The following is a 20,397-nucleotide window of genomic DNA, read 5'->3' as shown; positions in this document are numbered from 1 at the left end:
CTGCAGCCAGCCCACTGTGCTCTCACCCCTGCCCCTGTCCAGGGAGGCCTAAGGTTCTGCTGTGGAGCCTGTGGTGAACAGCAAATCTGCTAAAGTCAACTAAAGAACCAGCAAACCCACTGCACACAGACTGAAAGCCACATCAGGCATGTAGGGGACATTCTGATCTCCAGTTGCCTGTCTTCTGTATCCATCTCTCAACTTGTCCTTAAACTCACATGGACACAAGCATCAGGACTCTTGGGTGTCCTAAAACACACCTTGGGTGCCCTGTGCTTAGTAGCCTTAGGGTGCTTTCTCACCTCCCCTGCATCCCAGCAGCCAAAGCAGCACCCCCCCTCCCACTGACCACCACCCCTCCAAGGAAGGGATTCTCATGGCTCAAGGATTCATATTTTCATTTTCTTATTCATGAAATCAATAAACACACACATGATTTGAGAGGTTGGGAGCCATCAGGAACCCTCTCCCTAGCTCTGGACTTGGACCCCAGCCCTAGACTACAGCGTCCACCCAACAGGAAAGGTATCCAGCAGAGACTTTCCCTGTCTCTGTAACTTACAGACACAAGAGAACTGAGTAGGAGGTGAATTCTGGGGGCCTGGCTCAGGGTGGGATGACAGGGTAGGAAAGCAGGGATAGGAGACAAGTGAAGAAAAGGATATACAGTTTTATAAATAACTAGACATGGTCTGAACATATCTTTTTTTGGAGAGGGGGACAGGAAGGCTAAAGGCACGCAAGAGCCTAAGTGGGAAGGGGGGAAATAGTGCTTGAGGCCAGAGTAGGTGAAGGATGATCTCTGAGCCTCGATTTGCCCCATCTTTAAAACGAGTGAGTTGCCCTAGATGGTGTCAGAACAATTTGCTTGCGCTGACATGCTAGGACTCTCCAGGCTTCTAAGCCAGGGGCCTTGGGACCAGGGCCCTGTAGATTGGAAGGGGCTGGCGGGCACCTCCAGAGAGGCTATGTCTGATCCCCAGGCTGGTACTGGGGTTCTGTGGAGGTGAAGTAGTCCTCCAGGAAGGACTGCAGGTACTCGAACGTAGGCCTCTCTTCCGGGTCCAGACGCCAGGTTTGCTCCATGGCCTCGTATAGGGACGCTGGGCAACCGGGGGGGCACGGCATGTGGTATCCGTGCTCCACCTGTTCCAACACTTCTCGGTTATTCATGCCTGGAGGGTGGGGCTCCATCAGTCAGGGGGCAGAGCCCCTCCCAAAGAGACAACCAGGAGGAAGCCCTTTCCCATAGCCACCCCTCCACCTCCTCATCCCCCAGCCAACCTGGGTAGGGGACCCGGCCCTTGCTGATGAGTTCAGTGAGCAGGATCCCAAAGGACCACACATCTGACTTGATGGTGAATCTGCCAAAGAGGGCAGCCTCCGGGGCTGTCCACTTGATGGGGAACTTGGCCCCTGGAGAGATTGGGGGAGAAGGGAAAGTTAATGAGGGAGTCCCTAGAAACAGCTGTATTAAAAGAATGGTGTCTTTAGGATTGGGGACCCTGAGGACAGAGGTCTCTGGGCATAACAGAAAGGACCTGGAATCTAGCCAGGACTTACTGTGCATCTAGTATAGTGCTAGGCACTTTACAAACGTTGTAATAATTCTCATAATAATAACGGCTAACACGTGTATAGCCTTTACCACGTGCCAGGCACCGTTTTAAGTGATTTACATAATTAACTCATTTAACTCTCACAAAAGCTGTGTGAAGTGGATATTATTACTATCCCCATTGTACAGATGAGGAAAAGGAGGCCCTGAGTAGTTAAGTAACTTGCCCAGATCACACAGCTTCTAAGTGGCTAGGATTCCTACCCAGGCATGCTGGCTACAGAGTTCAGGCTATTACAGTCTACTGTCTTTCACTTGAGAATTATAGCAGTGCCTGGCACATAGTGCATGCTTGATAAATATCTGTTGACATATTGTTGTCTGAATATTTTCATTTTACAGATGGGAAAAGACAGCTTAGAGAGGTTAGCTGACTTGCCCAAGGCCACATGGCTGGTAAGTGGAGGAGGTGGGATTTGAACCCAGAGTTGCCTCTTCCACTACATCAGGATGATATGGGATCATAGATCCCACAGATCCCACATGGTCTGGGGATAGGGGGAAGGGTTCCATGTGGGGCCTCATGGCAGTCCCTTGGTGCACTGGGGGCTCCTGGGAGTTGAGGTGAGGCAGGGCACCTTGCCGGGGGTTGTACTCATCATCCTCGATGAGGCGGGCCAGCCCAAAGTCAGCAATCTTGCACACCAGCCGCTCCCCTACAAGGATGTTGGCTGCCCTCAGGTCACGATGGATATAGTTCATGCGCTCCATGTAGGCCATGCCCGCAGCTACCTGGGGGGACAAGGTATGGAGAGATGGGAACACCATGGATTGTGTGAGAAATCATTTGAAAAACCCACTTTCCAGATGAGAAGACTGAGGTTCAGAGACAGGCAGTACCCTGCCTCAGGTCGCACAGATGATCCAGTGAGTCGGGCTGCACTTCCGGGGATAGGCTAGGTGTTTAAGGGCACAGGGATTTGTGGAAGGTTAGTAAGAGGGGGGATCTGAGAGATAAAGGCTGCTGTCCTAGTTTACCTGGGCTGCCATGTCCACCAGCTGGGGCAGCTTCAAATCCTGACCCTTCCGGTCCTTAAGGAATTCCAGCAAGCTACCTGGGGAGAGGAACTCAGAAAATCAGCCCTAAGACCCTACCCGCAGCTCCAGGCCAGCCTTCTCTCGCTTGGCCCCGCCCCCTGCTCCCAGCCCTCCTACCTAGATCGGCCCCTACTCAGGACCCTGCCAGATACCTCAGCCCCTCACAGATCTCGCCCAGGCCAGGCTCCCACAGACACCCTGACTGCCCATGTTTCGCTTCTTCTCTTCCTCGATCCCTCTAGACACGCACCACTCAGACTCCGCCCCAGACCCTTCCTCATCACAGATCCCGCCTTCGCTCGCCCAAGCCCCACCCACCAGCTGACCACACCCCCCCGACCCCCCAGGCTCCGCCCCCAGGCCCAGATCCCTCCTTGTCTAACTCGGGCCTGGCCACACTCCCAGCACCCACATGGCTTCATTCATTCCTCCCCTCACTCAGTCTCTACCCATGGTCCCACGCCCCACCAGAGATCACCACCGAGGTCCCTCCCCTAGAATCACCCACCTTAACGTCGCCCCAAATCCCGCCTCCCCAGACTCCGCCTCCTGACCCCGCCCCTCACCGTGGCACATGAACTCCGTCACGATGTAGATGGGCTCCTCCGACACCACCGCGTACAGCTGCACCAGCTTGTCATGCCGCAGCAGCTTCATGACCTGCGCCTCCGCCAGGAAGGCCTTTGGGGACATGGTACCTGGCTTCAGCGTCTTCACTGCCACCTTCGTGCTGCCATTCCACGTGCCTGCAGGGTGGTCGCGGCTCGTCAGGACCCACTCCCCGCCCGCCCAAGCCTTCGCCCCAGCCCCAGCCCCGGCCCCTGCCCCCAGGATCTCCGTACCCAGCCACACGTCGCCGAAGCAGCCAGTGCCCAGCCGGCGCTCGAGCGCGATGGAGCTACGGCTGATCTCCCAGGCGTCCTTGGCCAGGCCCAGGGTCTGCGGCCTCATGGTGGTGCAGGCCGCCGTCAGCAGGTGGCACAGTCCATCGTTTACCTCTGTGGGGGGGCAGTTGGAGGTCACTGTCAGGCCAGGATGCCCCACACATCTCACCCCAGCCCCCAAGATCAGTTATAAGGAACTGGGCCACAGGTGAGGTCACAGGCCAGGGAAAAAGTGGCACCAAGAGGGAGAGATGATCCCTGCAAGAATTGGGGGCCTCCCCAAAGGGATCCAGCTGGGCCTCCAAGGATAAGGTGGGATTCTGACAGGTGGAAATGGAGTTGAGGATTCCAGACAGAGGTGTGGACATGAGGCCCTCACCCTTCCATGGACCTCATCCGTGGCCTAACCAACCAAAGCAGAAACCCGGGCATCACTTCCCACCTTCCCCTTAATCCCACAGCCCATCTTCCAAGACAGGCCTATTCGGCCTCCTACCCAGCTCAGACGTTAGGGGGGCTCCATTTGGCCATGGACAACCTCACGCCTGTTTCCTCTGGAACCCTACAGAGCAGGATCCTGGGCTGGAAACCCAGACTCTTGAGTTCTAGTTCTGTCTTGGCTGCTCCAGCTTTGGGAGGCCCTTCCCTTCTCTGGGCCTCAGTCTCAGCAGGTTGGTTCAGGGATCTGAAGCACGTGTCAGCCCTGAGGCCTCGCCCTCACCAGTGTAGTGCTGTACCAGCTCCTGCACCGAGTCGAACTGGGTCCGAGTGGTGATGTAGTAGCCACCTGTGTCCAGCTTTCGGATCTTGTAATGCTTCACGTGATCGCCTCTGGCCTCATCCCAATCTCGGATGGACAGAGAGTAGGCACCTGTGGGCAAGGTCACCTTCAGGCCTGCTTTCTTCCTTGCCCCCAGTCTGGGAGCCCAGAGAGGCCCAAAAGGCTGGGAACTCTGAAGTTGGACAGCCACATTCCTTAAACCCTGTCCCAGTCTTGGCCCTGACCCAAGCCCCACCCCACACCTCCTAGTCCCATCCTAATGGCTAGGCTTCCCAGTTGCCCCTTCCCAGGCCTTGGTGCAGCCCCCACCTTTGGTGGTCTCGCTCTCTCGAATGAGAAAGGCACCCCGAGGATTGCCGGGGGAGAGCAGCTGCCTCTCCGCATCCTTCCTCCCGATCTTTCCAAAGTACCACCTGTTAGGAAGGGCCAGCAAGAGTCAGGTACACCCAGTTCAACCCCCCACTCCGCGTCCTGGGAAAAGTCACCCCACTAGCCAACATTCAATTGCCTCACCCGGGAAACGGGGTTCATACACCTGCTTCACAGCCTGGTCGTGAGGATCACAGAGAAGGGGAGTGTACAATGCCTGGCACATGGTAGGTGCCCAAGAAAGGGTCGGCGTCTCTCCTCCATTCTCTGGGTTTCTCTTGAATTAAAATGGCTAGGAGTTCAGTTACCAGGGACCTCAACAGGGTGCCACCAGCATTAGTCCATCTCACTATGGCCCTCCTTGGTCTCATTTTACAGGGGAGGAACTTGAGGCTCAGAGAGGGGAAGTGACCGGTCTACAGGCTGGCTGATGAGCTCCGCCTAGAACCCTTTGTCACCCACTCTACTTCTTTTTCTACCACGGTGGCAATCCCTCAGATCCCTTTCCCCACACCGTCCTCAAACCTTTTCCTCCAGAACAACACCCATTCCTGCTTCTCTTCCCCTCTGTCCAACTGCTCCTGCCCGGCTCTGACGGCTGCTTTTCCTCCACTTTCTGAAATTTGGTTGTTGTTCTAAACCTCAACTTCAATCTCAGGCCTCAAGCCTTCCTGTTTTCTCTTGGATATTCTTCCAGGGGCTGGATGGAGCCTTAAATCAACTGTGAAAGTACATGGGGGAGTGAAGGGACACAGGTGCCATAGAAAACTCTGATATCATTTGATCACTAAATTGGCCTGTGACCATCTTGGGCTGAATTCAAAGGAGCATAGTTTTCAAAGCAAGGGAGGTGGTGGTCTCAGTGAACTCTGGGATTGTCAATCCACACCTGAGTACTAGGCACAGTTTGGGGAAGGCGTTGGCAAGTGGAATGTGCAGGAGGGTAGGCAGGCTGGGGAAGGAGGAACTGTTGAAGCTGTGTGGAGACAGGACACATCCCCAGGTTTTTTCAAAGCCCTGCCCCCACCTACACCCATGACATTAGCTACTTCCTTAATAATTAACATAATAATAACAGCACTAATTTTGTGTCAGGCTCTGCTTTAATACATATGTGTAGTCATTTAATTCTTATAACAATGCTGTGAGGTACATACTATTATTAATGCCATTAGACAGATAACGCCATTAGAGGAAATTGAGATACCTAGTGGTTTAGCAACTTGCCTAAGGCCACAGGGCTCTTAAACAGTGTTGACAGAATAGGAACCCAAGTTGTCTGCTTTAGGGCCTGCTTTCTTAACCACCACACTGCTCTTAACCACCACACTGCACTGAGCACCTCTCAGAACTTCATGACACTGCCCCCAAGATGTGGACACAAGCACGAACCTTCTGCCACCTTCTGCATCACCATCCCCTCCTCTCCTCTATGCCTCCTACCACCCTCCCCAGATGAAAGCCACATCCCACTTGAGCTCTGGACCCCACCCACTCTCCTCTGCTCAGGATACCCCTCCCCCACTGACCAGCCCCCATCTGCAGCCTCTCTGTCCTACCAGCCTCTATATATGCCCACATTTCTTCCTTACCCAAAGGAAACTGTTCTAAGCCCTATCCTGCCATCAACAGTCTGCTATATCTCTCACCTTTCTTTCACTTGAAAAAGCATTTCACACTTGGGTCTCCACTTCCTCACCTCCTACTCCCTCCCAGGCTCTGCTGTCTGGCCTCCACCCCCACTTTACACGGAGAGAGCTTTCACCAAGGTCACCCTCATTGCCAAATCCAGTGGCAGCCTCTGACACTCCCTCTCCTGTTTCCTGAAACTTCTCCTCTGCCCTCCTGCCTGTTCAGACTGGGCCTGGGCTGGTTTTTCAACGGCTCCTTCTCCTTCAAGGGCAGCTTTCCCCAAAGTTGTGTCCTAGGGCCAATCTCTTTCTCTCTCTCCTCCTCTTTCTTCACCCTCCTATGCAGCTTTAATTATCATCTCTACTCTGAAGAGTCCCAAATTTCCATCCCTGCCCAGGTGTGCCCTCTGCATGAGCCACAGCAAACAAGCTAAGGAGACTTAGTGCCAATTAGGAAAAGGTGCCCCTTCCTCTGGGCTAATTCAGCGGCATGGCTTGGCGTGGGCTAGGCACTTATACAAAACACGAACGAATCTAACTGCTGACATCTCCACCTGGGGGTTCCTCTCCATGAACCACAACCCAACAAGTCCCCTGCAGGACCCAACCTGCTCCTGCGTGCCCCACTTTAGCAAATGGCACCATCACCCACTCAGTTCCTCAAGAAGACTTTGGGTCACCCTTGATTTCTCCCACTCCCCACAGCCCAATGGCATATCAGTCACCAGATCCTGGGGACTCCCACTCTGCAATCTCTCCAATCTTGCCTTTTCCCATACATGTATGTATGTGCGGCGATAGAGAAAAAAGCTTTTATGAGCCTCAGTTTCCCCATCTATAAAATGAGGAGAATAGAAATATTGGTGGTGTTTTTGTGAGAATTAAATGAACCAAGATGGATAAAGTACCTGTCACGGTATCTCAACTATATACTGGTACTCCATGAATGATAATTCCCTGCCTCCTTAATAGAATTAAATCTAAGTAATGCCCCAGTGGATTTATTTAGCACTTCACAATTTTTTAAAGCTCAGACACTGTTATTACCACTCAGAGGCAATATCTATAATGCTTAGCAAATGCAGCCAGACCATCTGGGTTCAAATACCAGCTCCGCCGACTTACTAGCCATGTCAACTTGGGCAGGATATTTAATCTCTCTGTGCCTCAGTTTCCTCATTCATAAAACAGGATAATAATAGTTTCTAACTCCTTTAATACACAGAGAGCACTTTGAATAGTGCCCAGAACATACAACGTGCTAGATAAGTATTATCTACGATTTATTATCATCATTTTTATCTTCACAATGACCTTGGAAAATTATAGATAAGGAGACAGGCTCAGAGCGGAGCTGTGACTTGCCCAAGAGATGGCCTTGAGTCTGGACTCCAGGGTCCTGTCCGTAGGGCCGGCCTCCCTCTCACCCCTACTTACTCTTCAGCCTGGATGGAGTCCACAGGGGCCACATAGTTGCTGGGAATGTAGCCAGTTTGTCCAGAGCTGAGGGACCGAGCCTCCCACCAGTCACCCTCACTGCAGGCACAGAACAGGGGATGTCAGTGCAACCCAGCCTCACAGGGGATCAGATAGAGACTGGCCTCGCCAACCCCTCATCTTGGACACACACACCCAAGGGCTTTTGCTCTGCTTCCAGACACTGCAGCTGCCCCAGAAGGACTTCTCTCCACTGAAGGAAAATGTCTGGGGATATCTGGGCCTCCTGGCTTCCTCCTCTGGCTCCTCAGCTGGGCTGGGGGTTGGGTGGACAGCTCACTACGTCATTTCCTCACTGAAACCCCCCAGTGGCTGCATATTTCCTTCTGGATAAAATCCAGACTCCTCAGCATGGCTTAAAAAGCCCTGCAGAATCAGTTCCCACCCGTGTCTCCAGCTTCTGCTCTCTCCGTTCTGCACCTCATACTTTATGATCCACCTAGACTGTACGGCTTGGTGGTTTCCAGAAGTTGTCATTTATTCTCATTCTCTCTCACTCTCTCTTCCTCTTTTCTCACCTCTTCCTTCAATGTCTATTCATTTTTTCTGGTCGCAGCTTAGAAATCACCTTCTCCAGGAAGCCTGCCCTGATCACCACTATCCTGGGGACAATGTTTGGTGTTCTTTCTGGGCCCACAGTTCCTCATGTCCCCCCCCAACACACACACATAGTGGCAATCACCCAGGGTTGTTATTGTCATGTATCTGTGTTCCCAACTAGGCTGGAGGATAGGGACCAGGTAGGATTCCTCTCTGGGCTATGCCCTGAGCTGGGTGGCCTGGTCACTTACGTGTTATTCAGGATGTGGAACTTCTCGCCCTTGGTGAAGGTAAGGTCATCCTCTGTCCGGGCCTCATAGTCATACAGGGCGATGAACAGGGTCACCCCAGTGCCTGCAGAGTCAGGGCTACTCAGCAGAGCAGGGCATGGGACAGGAGGTACCAAGGGAGCTGAGACCTCCAAGACCCCTAGAGTCCCATTCCCCCGCCAGGTGCTGTGTCTCCCCACTACTGCAGTGCCCTGGTTCCCAAAGGCCTTTGGAGTCCAATGGATTTCTGATTCGGGCTTCACAGCTTGGCTCCCCATGGATTCAGGACACACAACTTCAAGCCCATCCCTCTTACCCTGGGATGTCCCCAGGTCACCCACTCCTCCCCTTCCACACTAAGAAGACTTCCCACTTGCATCTGTCATCAGGGTCCCTCTCTCAGACTGGGGACAGAGCCACATCTCCCCCTCAGACTGGGGCTTCCGAGGGTGGGGCTGTACATACTCCCTCAGACTGAGTGCTGAAAGCAGGGCTGTGACTCCCCCGTCATACTGGAGGCTCCTAGGGACAAGTCCATGTCTCCCATTCCCTCAGGTTCTCCCAGGGTCCAGGCAGTGCCTGCCTCCAGCCCACTGGACTCACCTGGGATGCCCCTGATGGTGCCCGCATCAAGGAAGGCAGAGCTGGCGGGCTGAGGGGAGAAGTTGTTGTAGTTGGGGATATGGGCAAAGGAGGACGAAGGCCGGCCCTGAGTAGGGTCAGGGCCATAGCGATCCGCAGCCCCGTAGCCCCTCAAGTCCCCTTCCAGGCCAGCATCCTCCTTGGGCCCTGGCTCCAACTTCTTGCAGAACACACAGCCCATTCCAGGTGCCCTGCTACAGAATGGAGGTATGCCTCACTCAGGGGCCTCTGCCAGATATGCCACCCTGTGCACACATGCAGGCACATGTGCACGCACACACACATTCACACAGGCATGCAGCTTCCCCTTTCAGGCCTGGAGTTGGGGGTCCTCCCTAGTGAGGGATAAAGGTGGGGCAGGGTCACCACCGACTCTACCTCCAGGCTGCCTTAGTGTGTTTGGAGAAACTACGTGTATCTTCAACGGGTTAGAAGAAAGCTTTCCTGCTTTGGGATGTTGCTTGTGTTTATTTATATATTTCTGCCTCCTATTGCTTCACTATGTTGTGTTTCTGTGACTCATTCAGAGTGCTTGTGTGTGTGTGTGTGTGTGTGTCCTTTGTGAGTCTCTAAGTATTTGTGAGTTTGCTTGTGGGTGTGTGTCTGCGTGGATGTGTGTATATGATTGTGTGTACATGTCTCTGTGCACGTGATGGCTCTGTGTGTATTCGTGTCTGTGTGAATGTGTACGCATATACATGTTTCTGTGTGAGCGTGTAGGTGTGTGCCTCTGTGTTTATATCTCCTTGCATGCAGGTCTGTGTGAGCAGGTGCCTCTGTGTCTGTGTGTCATGACTGTGTGCATAGTCCTGTGTGGGAGTGTATGTGTGTGTGTGTGTATCTGTGCGTGCAGGTCTGTGTAAGTATACGTGATGTCTCTGTGCATACATGTGTGTCTCCCTCTGTGTATGTGAATTTCTATGTATTGATGTGTGAATGTGTCAGAGCTGTGTGCCTGCACCTGGAGAATCCCTGCAGAGGGGGATCAAGGCCATTTCCTGTCGCGGGTCCAGCCTCTGGCCTCTCAAGCTGCTTCATTCTGGCTCCCCCATCTGTTACCTAGCAACAGAGCCCTTGCAGGAGGAGGGGGCTGTGAGGAGTTGTGGGGCCCAGGAGGGCCCCCCCGCCCTGTTTTCTGACCCTGAAAGCCCTCAGTCCCCACTCCCCCAACTCACCCTTCAGGCCCCTACTCCTGGGTCAGCGGGGCTGCCGCATGGTCCTTGGGAGGGGCCAGAGACCTGGGGGCGAGACAGAAGGACATGGAAGATGAAGCCTCTGCCAATGTTCCTGCAAGCCAGCTGCCAGCGCCTGCCCTCTTCAGGAAGCCAGAAGGCCTGGGCTCTGCCCCAGCATGACTTCTGCCTTGATTTTCCTTCCCACCACCCCTGGCCCACTTACACATCCACCCTCACAGAGGACACACCACCCACACTAACTCTCTCATTCACATATCCACCTGACACACCAACACATTAACACACACCAGCACACAGTCACGCACCAACACTCACAGCATACACTTGCATGAGTGTGTTTGCCAACACCACCACACACCAACACAAACGAACTCTCATATGAGTCCGAGTTCTGATGTATAGTAGTACACACACATACATATGTGCGTAGGCTGCCTCTCAGGTACAGGTCAAGAGACTTGTACACTCAGGCACTCATATTTTTGTGTTAGACCCATCTCTCCAAGTGGATTTCTATCGAGCCATGCACAGCTCACTCATGGGCCCCTAGTCACTGTCTCCTAAAAACAAGCCCTTCCTTCCCGACACCGCCTCTGCTCCCAGCCTGCGCTGGGCAAACCCCAGAAGCCCCAGGGCCACATCTGGTGGCAGAGCAAAGTGAACACTTACCTCCAGAGCTTGCTCCTATCCCCATATCAGGGAAAGGCCCAGGTCAGAAGCCGAGGCCACCAGGGTCCCTTGGGGAGCCCTCTAAATGAGCCAAGCTTTTCCGGGTAGCTGTTTCCTCTGAGCAACAGGGCAGGCAGGTCATTGAGCAAGGGCTCCCCACACCCCGCCAGAAACTCTGCCATTGCAACACCCAGAGAGGAACTGCTGGGGACAGGGCTCAGTTTCCTAAGATGTGAGGGGAACGGAGAGGTGGGGCTGATCCAGTGGACCCTGATCTCCCCCAGAGGGGCTTGAGGGCCTTTGGGACAAGGGCCCCCACGTTGCCTTTTTTGACCCCTGAGTCCAGTTCCCCTTATGGATATCCTCCTCCTCTTCTCTTTGGGTCCTGTGCCTTCTAGCCAGCACCACTCACCTCTTCCAGGAAGCCTTCCTGGACCCACCAACTCTAGTTGCCTAGCCGATGGCTCTGTCACATCAGTGCCCTCTAGCCCCACCAGCCCTTCTCACCCTTCACTGCAGCTCTTCTCCCATGTGTACGGGGGAGGGGGACAACACCCGTGTGGTGAACTGTGAGGCGGGCTGTGGTGACAGCCCTAAAATAGCCCCTGTTCACCAAGCCATTGCAGAGATCTTCACCTCAGGAGCCTCCCCTGGGGTGAAACCACTGAGTCTGAAAGGCTCCAGGATGTTGCAGGGCTGGTTAGGGCCAAGGAGAGAATAGAGGTACGTGGGGAGTGGTATCCAGGACACAGGGAAGGGATTTCCGGCACCGAGGGGACAGATGGGGTAAGATGAAAACAAGGGTTACAGGGTGAGAATGGAGGTCTTCTCACAGGAAGACATATGTGCACATCTCAGACGGTCACAAGGCCTACACTCAGATCCACACAGCCCTCCTGACATATTCTTGGACACACACATTACCTCAGCTCCACACAGCACCTCACAGTGACTCTGAGCTCCTCTGTACGGATTCACAGACACATACATCTTCAAGGATTCCCACACTCCCATATACACACACCTCCGGCCCTCCTCCATCTACACACAGACACACACACACACACACCCACGCACACACAGCCTCTCCACAAGAATAGCATACACAGAATTTATAGCACTTCCTACGTGCCAGCCACCGGATTAAACATTTTACATATATTACCTCATTTTATCCTCATAACAATGCTATGAGGTAAGTATTATTATTATTGTCGACAAGGCAACTGAGGCAGAGAGGTTTAGAAACTTGTCCAAGGTCACACAGATCCTGGTATTGGGCTCCAGAATCAGAGACACTTCTCTCCATTATCTGTCACAGACATGATAATTACAGCCATTCCTGAAAGCCCACAGGGACACACAGAGACACACAGAGTCCTCCCCCAAGTCACAGACCCACACAGAGTTCCCCTGCGACACAAACTTATACAGCCTCTTGGGTCTCCACATAGATACAATGTTGCCGCTTCCAGGAACATATTGCCACACTGTTTTTAAATCAGCCTAAAGGGAGCCCCAAATTCTGCATGCCTGGAACCGGGTGGGTGTTCAGAAACTGTCAACCTCTGAGAAGGAGTTGGAGGGCTCTGTGGCCTGAGGAAGGGCCCTGGCAGGGCTGACAGTGTGGGCAGAAGGCAGCGGAAGACAGTTCTCAGGGCTTTGCACTCCCGGCCTTGATGGGGACCAGACCCCTGGGCTGGGCCTGGCACTCTGCGCAGCAGTGTGCTGATAGGGTGGGGGATGTGGGGCAGAGGGTCTGGCATCTGCATAGCCCAAGGCAGTGAGGGGGCCACATTGAATGTGACCATGTTCATGTGGTTTTGTTAGAAGAGTGAACCAGATGGGGAGAGACAGAAAAAGAAAAGGCAGAGACCAACAAAGATGGAGAGAAATAGAGAGACATAAAAACAGAGAGAGAAAAGGAAGAGATAGGGACAAAGAGAAACACTGTGGTGTGCTGGTGTACTGACTCTTAAAAAAGAAAAAAAAAAAAGGCCCTGATTTGGAGCATTTGCTGATTTCCATGGTGTAAATAGTCCCACCATGGCTGACTTCAAGTTACCGAAGTGACTTTCTGAACGCAGGGCTGGGAAGAGATTTGCAGACTCAGCTCCCCAGGGCCAGTCCTAGCTGGCTCCAGCACATCACTGCCAGCAAGAAACAAAAGAAAGAGAGACAAACAGAGACAGAAATGGGAAGAAGAGAGACAGAGACAGAAGAAGAGAAAAGCAGAGATGAAGAGAAAGAGCCAGGGACAGATCTGAGAACTAAAGAGACAGAGAGCAAAGGAGAGAGAGGGAGCAGGTTGTGTCCTCTCTGCTCAGGCATCTGCCTGAATCTAGCCGCCAGGACTCTTCCTCCTCACCTAGCTCTGATCCCAGCTAGTGCCACCAATTCTTCGGAGAGTGATTTGACTTCCTAGGAAACTGGGTGGCAATAACTATTAGTTTAAAAGTGCTAATTTATTAAACAGCTACTCAGTGCCTGGCACTGAGCCAAGCAATTCCCATACATGATCTCATTTGGTGACCCTAAGAGGTAGGTTTTATGATTGCCAATTTTCCAGATAAGGAAACTGAGTCACAGAGATGTTAAGTAACTTCCCCAAGATTACATAATGAGTAAGAGGAAGCTAAAATGCAGCCCCAACAAATATGGCTCCAAAGACCACCATAAGCACTGTTCTATTTTGTCTTCTTAGTAGAAGCAAAACAAGCATGACAGTGTGCCAAGCCCTGTGCTACATGCTCTATGTTCTCATTGCAGCCCGGAGAGGGGAAGTGACCTGCTCGGGGTCTCTTAGGCAAACACTGATTTTCATAGCCCTCAAACCTGAATCCACGTTTCTTTTTGCTCCGTGCTGAACTTGGCTGCCTGCTAACACCAGAAAGGCAGCAGCTCAAAGAGTAGCCACAAGCATCCTCGTCACCGTAGGGACTCGGGCCTGTTTATGAATATGCCTCTTAAACACCTGCTTGACAGGAATCCGATTCCAGAGCCTCGTCTGGGTCAAAATCAGCTTGTGGGTGTCAGAGCTGAGGTGCAACACTGGACCGTGGCGCTCCTGCTTTCGACCTCTCCCTCTGCATGGCCCTCCCAGCTCTGTTCTTTATATTATATTATTAGCTCTGGAACTTTGGATGAACGACATAAACCCTCTGAGCCTCAGTTTTTGCATCTGTACCTTCTGTGCAGTTCTTGGGAAGACTGGAAGAGATGTGGCTCTTGCCCAGTGTGCAGTGGCCAAGTGAGGCTGAAAACCACAAGTAGCAAAGCTAGACTGGCCCCCAGGGACCATTTATCAGTCCGTCCTCTTCTTGCCTATAGGGGGGAAGTGGCTTGCTCGAGGTTAAACAGCCAGACAGGGGATTCAAAGCCAGAACTATTAATTCAGGTCCAGAGTTCTGTTCCCGGCACTGCGGCTGTGTTCCGCACAGCCTGAGCAGGAGGTCATGCTGTCCCTGACTGGTGAACGTCATATTCCCTACCTAGTCCCCGGCCAAGTGAACATACCTCTCCTGCCATATGGCAGCTGGCCACTCGGCAGGGAACCTGCCTCCTGCACACCCTACTCCTACACACAGGAGCCCAGGCCCACCTATCCTTTCTTGAGGTCCATACTTCCCAAAGCCAGGTCAGGACTTTGATGTAGACACTGGACGTCCTGCTCCCTGCAACCCCTGCCAAGTATCTGTGGGATCTGGATATTCAGGCCCAAATTCTACCTGGCCTTACAACTAGCTCAAGATGTCACGCAAGTCAGTTCACCACTCTGAGCTAGCTTCTTTGCCTAGAATATAGGAATATAAATCTCCACCATACGGGGTTGCTTCTGAGCATCAAATGCGGTCAAGCCCCTGAAAGCACCAGGCACACAGTAAGTGCTCAGTGAACTTTCACTTCTGCTCCTTTCCCTTGAGGAAGGCCCCTCCAAGGCCAAGGGAGGAGGAGTAGGGGGGCTGAGAAGAAAGAGAAGTTCCCAGGGTGAGGTGGGAGGGCTGAGCTGGCGCAGCCGCCTGGGGGATTTTACCAAAAGGGAACTGGGACTTTGGGCAGTGGCAGGAAACCACCATCCTGCAAGAGTTCCGGCTTCTCTTCAGGGCTCTGGGCTGCCCAGGGGCAGGGCACAAGTCTCAGGCCGATTCCACTCATCCAAGACCTGACTCTCCTGACCGAAGCTTCCATCCCTCACCCTCAGAGACCCTGCCCTCCTCACTGACCTCCACTGCCCTTGCTGAGCCCGCATCTCCTTCCCTGAAGCCCCTACTTCTCATTGAACCTCTGACCATCGCGCATAGTCCTTTCTTGAGGCCTTTCAACCACCCACCCCTGAACACCCAGGGGCTAAGAAGACATACCCCAGTCCAATCCACTCTCTGGTGGGGCCAGGTGTGTGGTGGCCAGAGGTGGGGAAGGGAAGGGGGAAAGGGGGCCTATCTTTACCACATTAGCTTTACCTTCCACACAGTCCTGAGGGTGTCAGCTGAATTTTCTCTACTTCTTGCATGTAAAAGTGGTTTCTCATCTGTTGCTGAAAACTCACCCACCAGCCTCTAAAACAGAGGTCTTTAGGAATTCAAGATTCTTGGGCGACGGGAGCCATGGGTGGTCCAGGGAGAGCTGAGAGAATAGGAGTCTAGATTCCGCAGTGTGACCAGACACTCGCCGGGTCCCGCCTTAGGCCAGCCTGGTCTGCTCTGTGCAGAAAAGGCTTTGGCTACTCCTTCCCCAGCTCTGGGGTCCCCCTACCCAGCCTCTCAAGGTCTGGCCACTTCCTTTGCCACATGAGCCCCAGGTGGCTGTGGAGAACACCTGAACACCCACACATATGCTCACACGCTCGTGCTCATTCACTCAAAGCCCAAACCATATTCACGAACACTCTCACCCCCTCACTCACAGCCCCATGCCCACTCTGGGGCAGAAGGCAGCGCTGAAGCCCATGACGCGAACCCCATGCCTTCTCTCTCACCCACTCCCCTCTCCAGAGAGCTGCGTGGGATTTGGTGGCGATGAGGAGGGAGCTCAGGCATCACCTCTGGCTACTTCCTTCACCACATCAGGGACAAGATGCCCTGGACTCCAAGTCTCTACTGCCGGCCCTGTCAGTCAGTGACTCCCAAACCCCCATCTTCCCACCTGTGAGGTAGAAACAGAGCCCTGCTCTCCCGCCACCACCACAGATGGAAGGAGGCCAGAAGACTCAGGGATCACTGGGTGTGGCACCATGGGGGTAGGGGACAGATCTAAAACCTGCTGACTTTCCCAGGATGAGCCCTAAATATATCCACAAACATTTACTTATTTATTAGACGTCAACTATGTGCTGGTCCCAGGAGGCCCTGTCAGGCTTTGCGGTGCCCCTCCATGCTTTTGAGAAGGTGAAGGAGAGGCTCCCCAGTCGGTGAAGACTCTTTACCCCTCCAGGGCACTAGGTAAAAGCTGCTTTCTCCCTGATTCTCCTGATTGGGGATGGGGTGGGGAGAGGGGCTGGGTAGGGGCAGAGATAATATCTCCCCATAATTCAAATGAGGAAAATGAGGCCCAGAGAAGCCCCATACTTGCCTAAAGCCACAGAGCAATCAAGGGTGCAGTCTGGCTAAGTCCCTGAGACTGCACATTCTCCACCCCAGGATCCCTGAACACTGAGCATCATCGCCTTACTCCTCTGCGGGGCAACCTGCCCCCGACTAAAGACCCAAAATGGGGGCGGAGTTGGGACCAAAAGGGGCTGCGCGGGCAATAAGACCAACTGCAGCCAAGCGCGGGTTTCTGCCTCTCCGCCCTCTTGTTGCCATGGAGACGGCCCCTCCCGGCAATCGCGGTCAAAGGCAGGATTTCCGTCGGGGCGGCCAGCAATTCCCGGATCCCGAGGGGAACGTGGACCGAGACCGCCACCGCGGGCGGGGAGGGGGCACCCAGAGAGGCCAGCCCTGCTGAGGGCGGGGACTTCCCCAGGAAGCCGGGACCCACGCCTCTAGCGCCTTGGAGGAGTCCCCTCGCCACCCGGGACCCGCCCACCAGCGTGGGGGCGGGATGGTCTGGGGGGCCGCATCCCGGCTACAGGCTTCACCTCCGACTCTGGCGATTCGGGATAGGGGACTTCCTGGGCCGCCGGAATTGCGCCCCACATGCTGCATCCTCCAGAAGTGGTTCTCCTTGACCCCTTTCGGGCAAGCTCCTTCACCTGGTCCTCCCAGTCTCCCAACTTAGTCCCCCTCTTCCAGACCCTCAGTTTCTCCCCAAATCCTCACTTTCAAGCTCCCCTCAATTTCCTCTCCAACCCCTTTTGGGAGTCCCCTTAGTCTTTCTCCCCCAACTCAGCCCCCTTCCCAAATTCTATCAGTCTTGGTCTACAGGTTTCCCTTCGTTTTCCCCACCAGACCTTTATTGGGGGTCCCTTTAGTCTGCTTTCCTATGTTCCCTCAGCCCCCTCCCTAAATTTTATCAGTCTCACTATCCAGGTCTCCTCAGTTTTCCTCCTAAGGTCCTTTTTGGAGTGAGGCCCCTTTGGCCCTCGACTCCCTCAGCTACCCTCTCCCCCCACCAAGCTCAGGCTGACTCCCCCCGCCCTCGCCCCAGCGCTCCCCCGGGGCCGCGGGCGGGCCGGGGGCGGGGCACCGCGCGGCTCCTCCAGCCCCACCTGACGGCCGCCTACCTGGTCCCAGGGGAGGCCGCCTCTGAAGGACCCCGGCGCCAGCCAGCCCGGGCTCCCAGCAGCCACGAGTGCCGACGTGGGGGTTCGGGGAACTGGGGTGCTGCCCGCCTCTGACCGCCGCCCCCTCTGGGCAGGGAGGAGGAAGCCGCCTCGGACTTCTCTTATTGCAGCCGCGGCGGCAGTGGCGGCGGCGGCGGGGAGAACTCGCAGTCACGCCCCAGCCCCAAGCCAGCTGCCCGCAGCGGGGAGGGGCCCTCAGATCCCAGGCCCGCCCGCCCCCACTTCCCGCCTGCCCCGGGTTACCGGGGGTCGGCTCTCCCAGCCCTCTCCCTGCACCCCAGCTCCACCCCCCAGATCTAAACCGCCAGCACGGCCTGCCTGAAGGCCCCCAACAAAGGGGCAGGTTCTTCACCCTCAGAAGCACCTGCTCTTTTAGAATCATTGCATTTGAGGTTAAGACGAGCTTTTCTCTATCGCTGAAGGGCCCCCTCCCCCCCCCCCCCCACGCTTTTGCAGCTGGGAAAACTGAGGACCAGATGGGGACAGGCCTTACCCAAGTTCTCAGTCAGTTTACCTCAGAATGTTGTCGCGAGAGCCACTGCAGACCCGGTCACCATGTCTTTGCCATCCTCAGGGGCTGGGCACTGGGGATGGGGATGCTGGACAATGGGGAGCAGCAGGAGACCCTTCCCTTAGGAAACTGCTTTTCAGAGGAATCAGCCCTCAGGCCACACTAGAGGGGGCGGGGTGTCAGCCTCCCACCCACACCCAGGTTTTAGAAAAACTGAGTAGCTTCCTCTGTCACGGTTCCAGCCTTTCCAACTAGCAGGGATCCCTGACCCCCCTCACCCTGGCTTTCAGTCCCTCCTCCCACCACTGTTACTTCTTCAGCCTTAAACCAAGGACCAGGAAGATTCCTCTTGTCTGGGGAGGAAGAGATGTGTGTGGGAGGGCTGTTTGGTGGAGAAGTATGTGTGTTGGAATATGGTGGGGAAACAGGGAGAGTGTGTAAGCACAGATGTGTGTGTGTGTGTGTGTGAGATTGTAGGCAAGGAACACAGTGACAGCAATTTTGGAATCAACAACTGGGACACATTACCCAGGCGTGAGTGTTTCTGTGTATGATCAGGGATATGTGTAAATGCCTGTGTGTGTGCTCAGGTGTGGCCCAGTGTGATTGTGGGATGGCAGAGAATGGTGGGATGCAGCTAAGAATGCTTTTCTCCCAGAAAAATGGGAGGAGGGATGGGGAGGAAGACACAAGGGAGGAGGTCGAGGTGCAGGAATGTGGGAAGGGTGGTCTCTCCCTGGCTGGGCACCATCACTTCCACCATCAGGCAGTCCCTTGCTGGCCATTGGTCTATATGTTCAATTAACAAACAAGCAATCATTGCCAGTCACATGCCAGGTTTAGGGAACACGGAGATGAAAGAGACTGGTCTCTGCCTCTGGGGGATCTCTCAATCTATCAGGCTCTTTCTTTTTTTTTTTTTTAAAGATTTTATTTTTTCCTTTTTCTCCCCAAAGCCCCCCGGTACATAGTTGTGTATTCTTCATTGTGGGTTCTTCTAGTTGTGGCATGTGGGACGCTGCCTCAGCGTGGTCTGATGAGCAGTGCCATGTCCGCGCCCAGGATTCGAACCAACGAAACACTGGGCCACCTGCAGCGGAGCGCGCGAACTTAACCACTCGGCCACGGGGCCAGCCCTATCAGGCTCTTTCTGTCATCCTTCAAGGTCTGGGTCTTCAGGAGGCCTTCCCTAATTGCCACCCCCACCCCCAGCACAGCACTCAGCACCTTCTGCCTGGTGACCACTGGTTCCCAGGATGTGGGTGTATGATATGTTTTCCTCAAGGGCAAGGACCGAGTCTGGTTCTTGTCAATGCCCCCAGTGCCCACGCAGGGTCTGGCACAGAGGAGCAGGTTCTCTGGGCATAGGAATGCATGAATCCACCAAGGAACAAAAGAATTAACAGGTGGACACATGAAAGCCCAAGGAAAAAATAAATAATTGAAGGTGAGAATCAGTGAATGAACAAAGGAGTTCAAGAATCAATGGCTGAATAAGCAAATGAATGGAAGAACAAAACTGCTTCTGCTTTTAAGATACAAATTGGACCACATAAATTCCTCGCTTAAAACTCTCTAATAGCTAACCTCCCATTTCGCTTCGAATAATAAAAATAACATGCAATGATAATAAGGAAGAACAGGGGCCAGCCCGGTGGCACAGCGGTTAAGTGTGCACGTTCTGCTTCGGTGGCCCTGGGTCTGCCAGTTCTGATCCCAGGTGTGGATGTGTCACGGCTTGTCAGGCCATGCTGTGGTAGGCGTCCCACATATGAATTAGAGGAAGATGGAAAAAAAAAAAGTAATAATAATAAGGAAGAATAAAATCCAAATGCCTTGTTGTGGCCTCTCAGGCCTTGTGCGCCTGGCCCCTGCCCACCTCTCCAGTCCTATCTGTTTTTTTTTTTTTTTTTGAGGAAGATCAGCCCTGAGCTAACATCTGCTGCCAATCCTCCTCTTTTTGCTGAGGAAGACTGGCCCTGAGCTAACATCTGTGCCCATCTTCCTCTACTTTCTATGTGGGACACCTGC

The 20,397-nt window shown here is 53.9% G+C and overlaps 1 protein-coding gene across 9 annotated transcripts; it reads right to left on the bottom strand.

Moving 5' to 3' along the window:
• Nucleotides 1-381: 381 nt before the first annotated feature.
• Nucleotides 382-18,530, bottom strand: FGR (FGR proto-oncogene, Src family tyrosine kinase). 9 transcript variants are annotated; one of them, XM_070510608.1, is made up of 13 exons: nucleotides 18,370-18,530; nucleotides 10,445-10,507; nucleotides 9,231-9,463; nucleotides 8,610-8,712; nucleotides 7,759-7,857; nucleotides 4,631-4,734; nucleotides 4,262-4,411; nucleotides 3,499-3,654; nucleotides 3,223-3,402; nucleotides 2,597-2,673; nucleotides 2,197-2,350; nucleotides 1,285-1,416; nucleotides 382-1,175 (listed from the first exon to the last, which is right to left on the bottom strand). In XM_070510608.1, the coding sequence occupies exons 3-13, from the start codon at nucleotides 9,448-9,450 to the stop codon at nucleotides 967-969; spliced, it is 1,584 nt and encodes a 527-aa protein (XP_070366709.1). In that variant the 5' UTR covers nucleotides 9,451-9,463; nucleotides 10,445-10,507; nucleotides 18,370-18,530; the 3' UTR covers nucleotides 382-966. The 9 variants fall into 9 exon arrangements, with proteins under 9 accessions (XP_070366709.1, XP_070366713.1, XP_014709087.1 ...); XM_070510612.1 differs by having other exon boundaries at nucleotides 9,231-9,460; nucleotides 18,370-18,495; XM_014853601.3 differs by lacking the exon at nucleotides 18,370-18,530 and adding an exon at nucleotides 17,796-18,038.
• Nucleotides 18,531-20,397: the final 1,867 nt, after the last annotated feature.

The sequence above is a fragment of the Equus asinus genome, chromosome 5 (assembly GCF_041296235.1).
Source record: "Equus asinus isolate D_3611 breed Donkey chromosome 5, EquAss-T2T_v2, whole genome shotgun sequence".
Classification (NCBI taxonomy): domain Eukaryota; kingdom Metazoa; phylum Chordata; class Mammalia; order Perissodactyla; family Equidae; genus Equus; species Equus asinus.
Note: the sequence above shows the minus strand (reverse complement) of the source record. Positions and strands in the feature narration are given on the sequence as shown.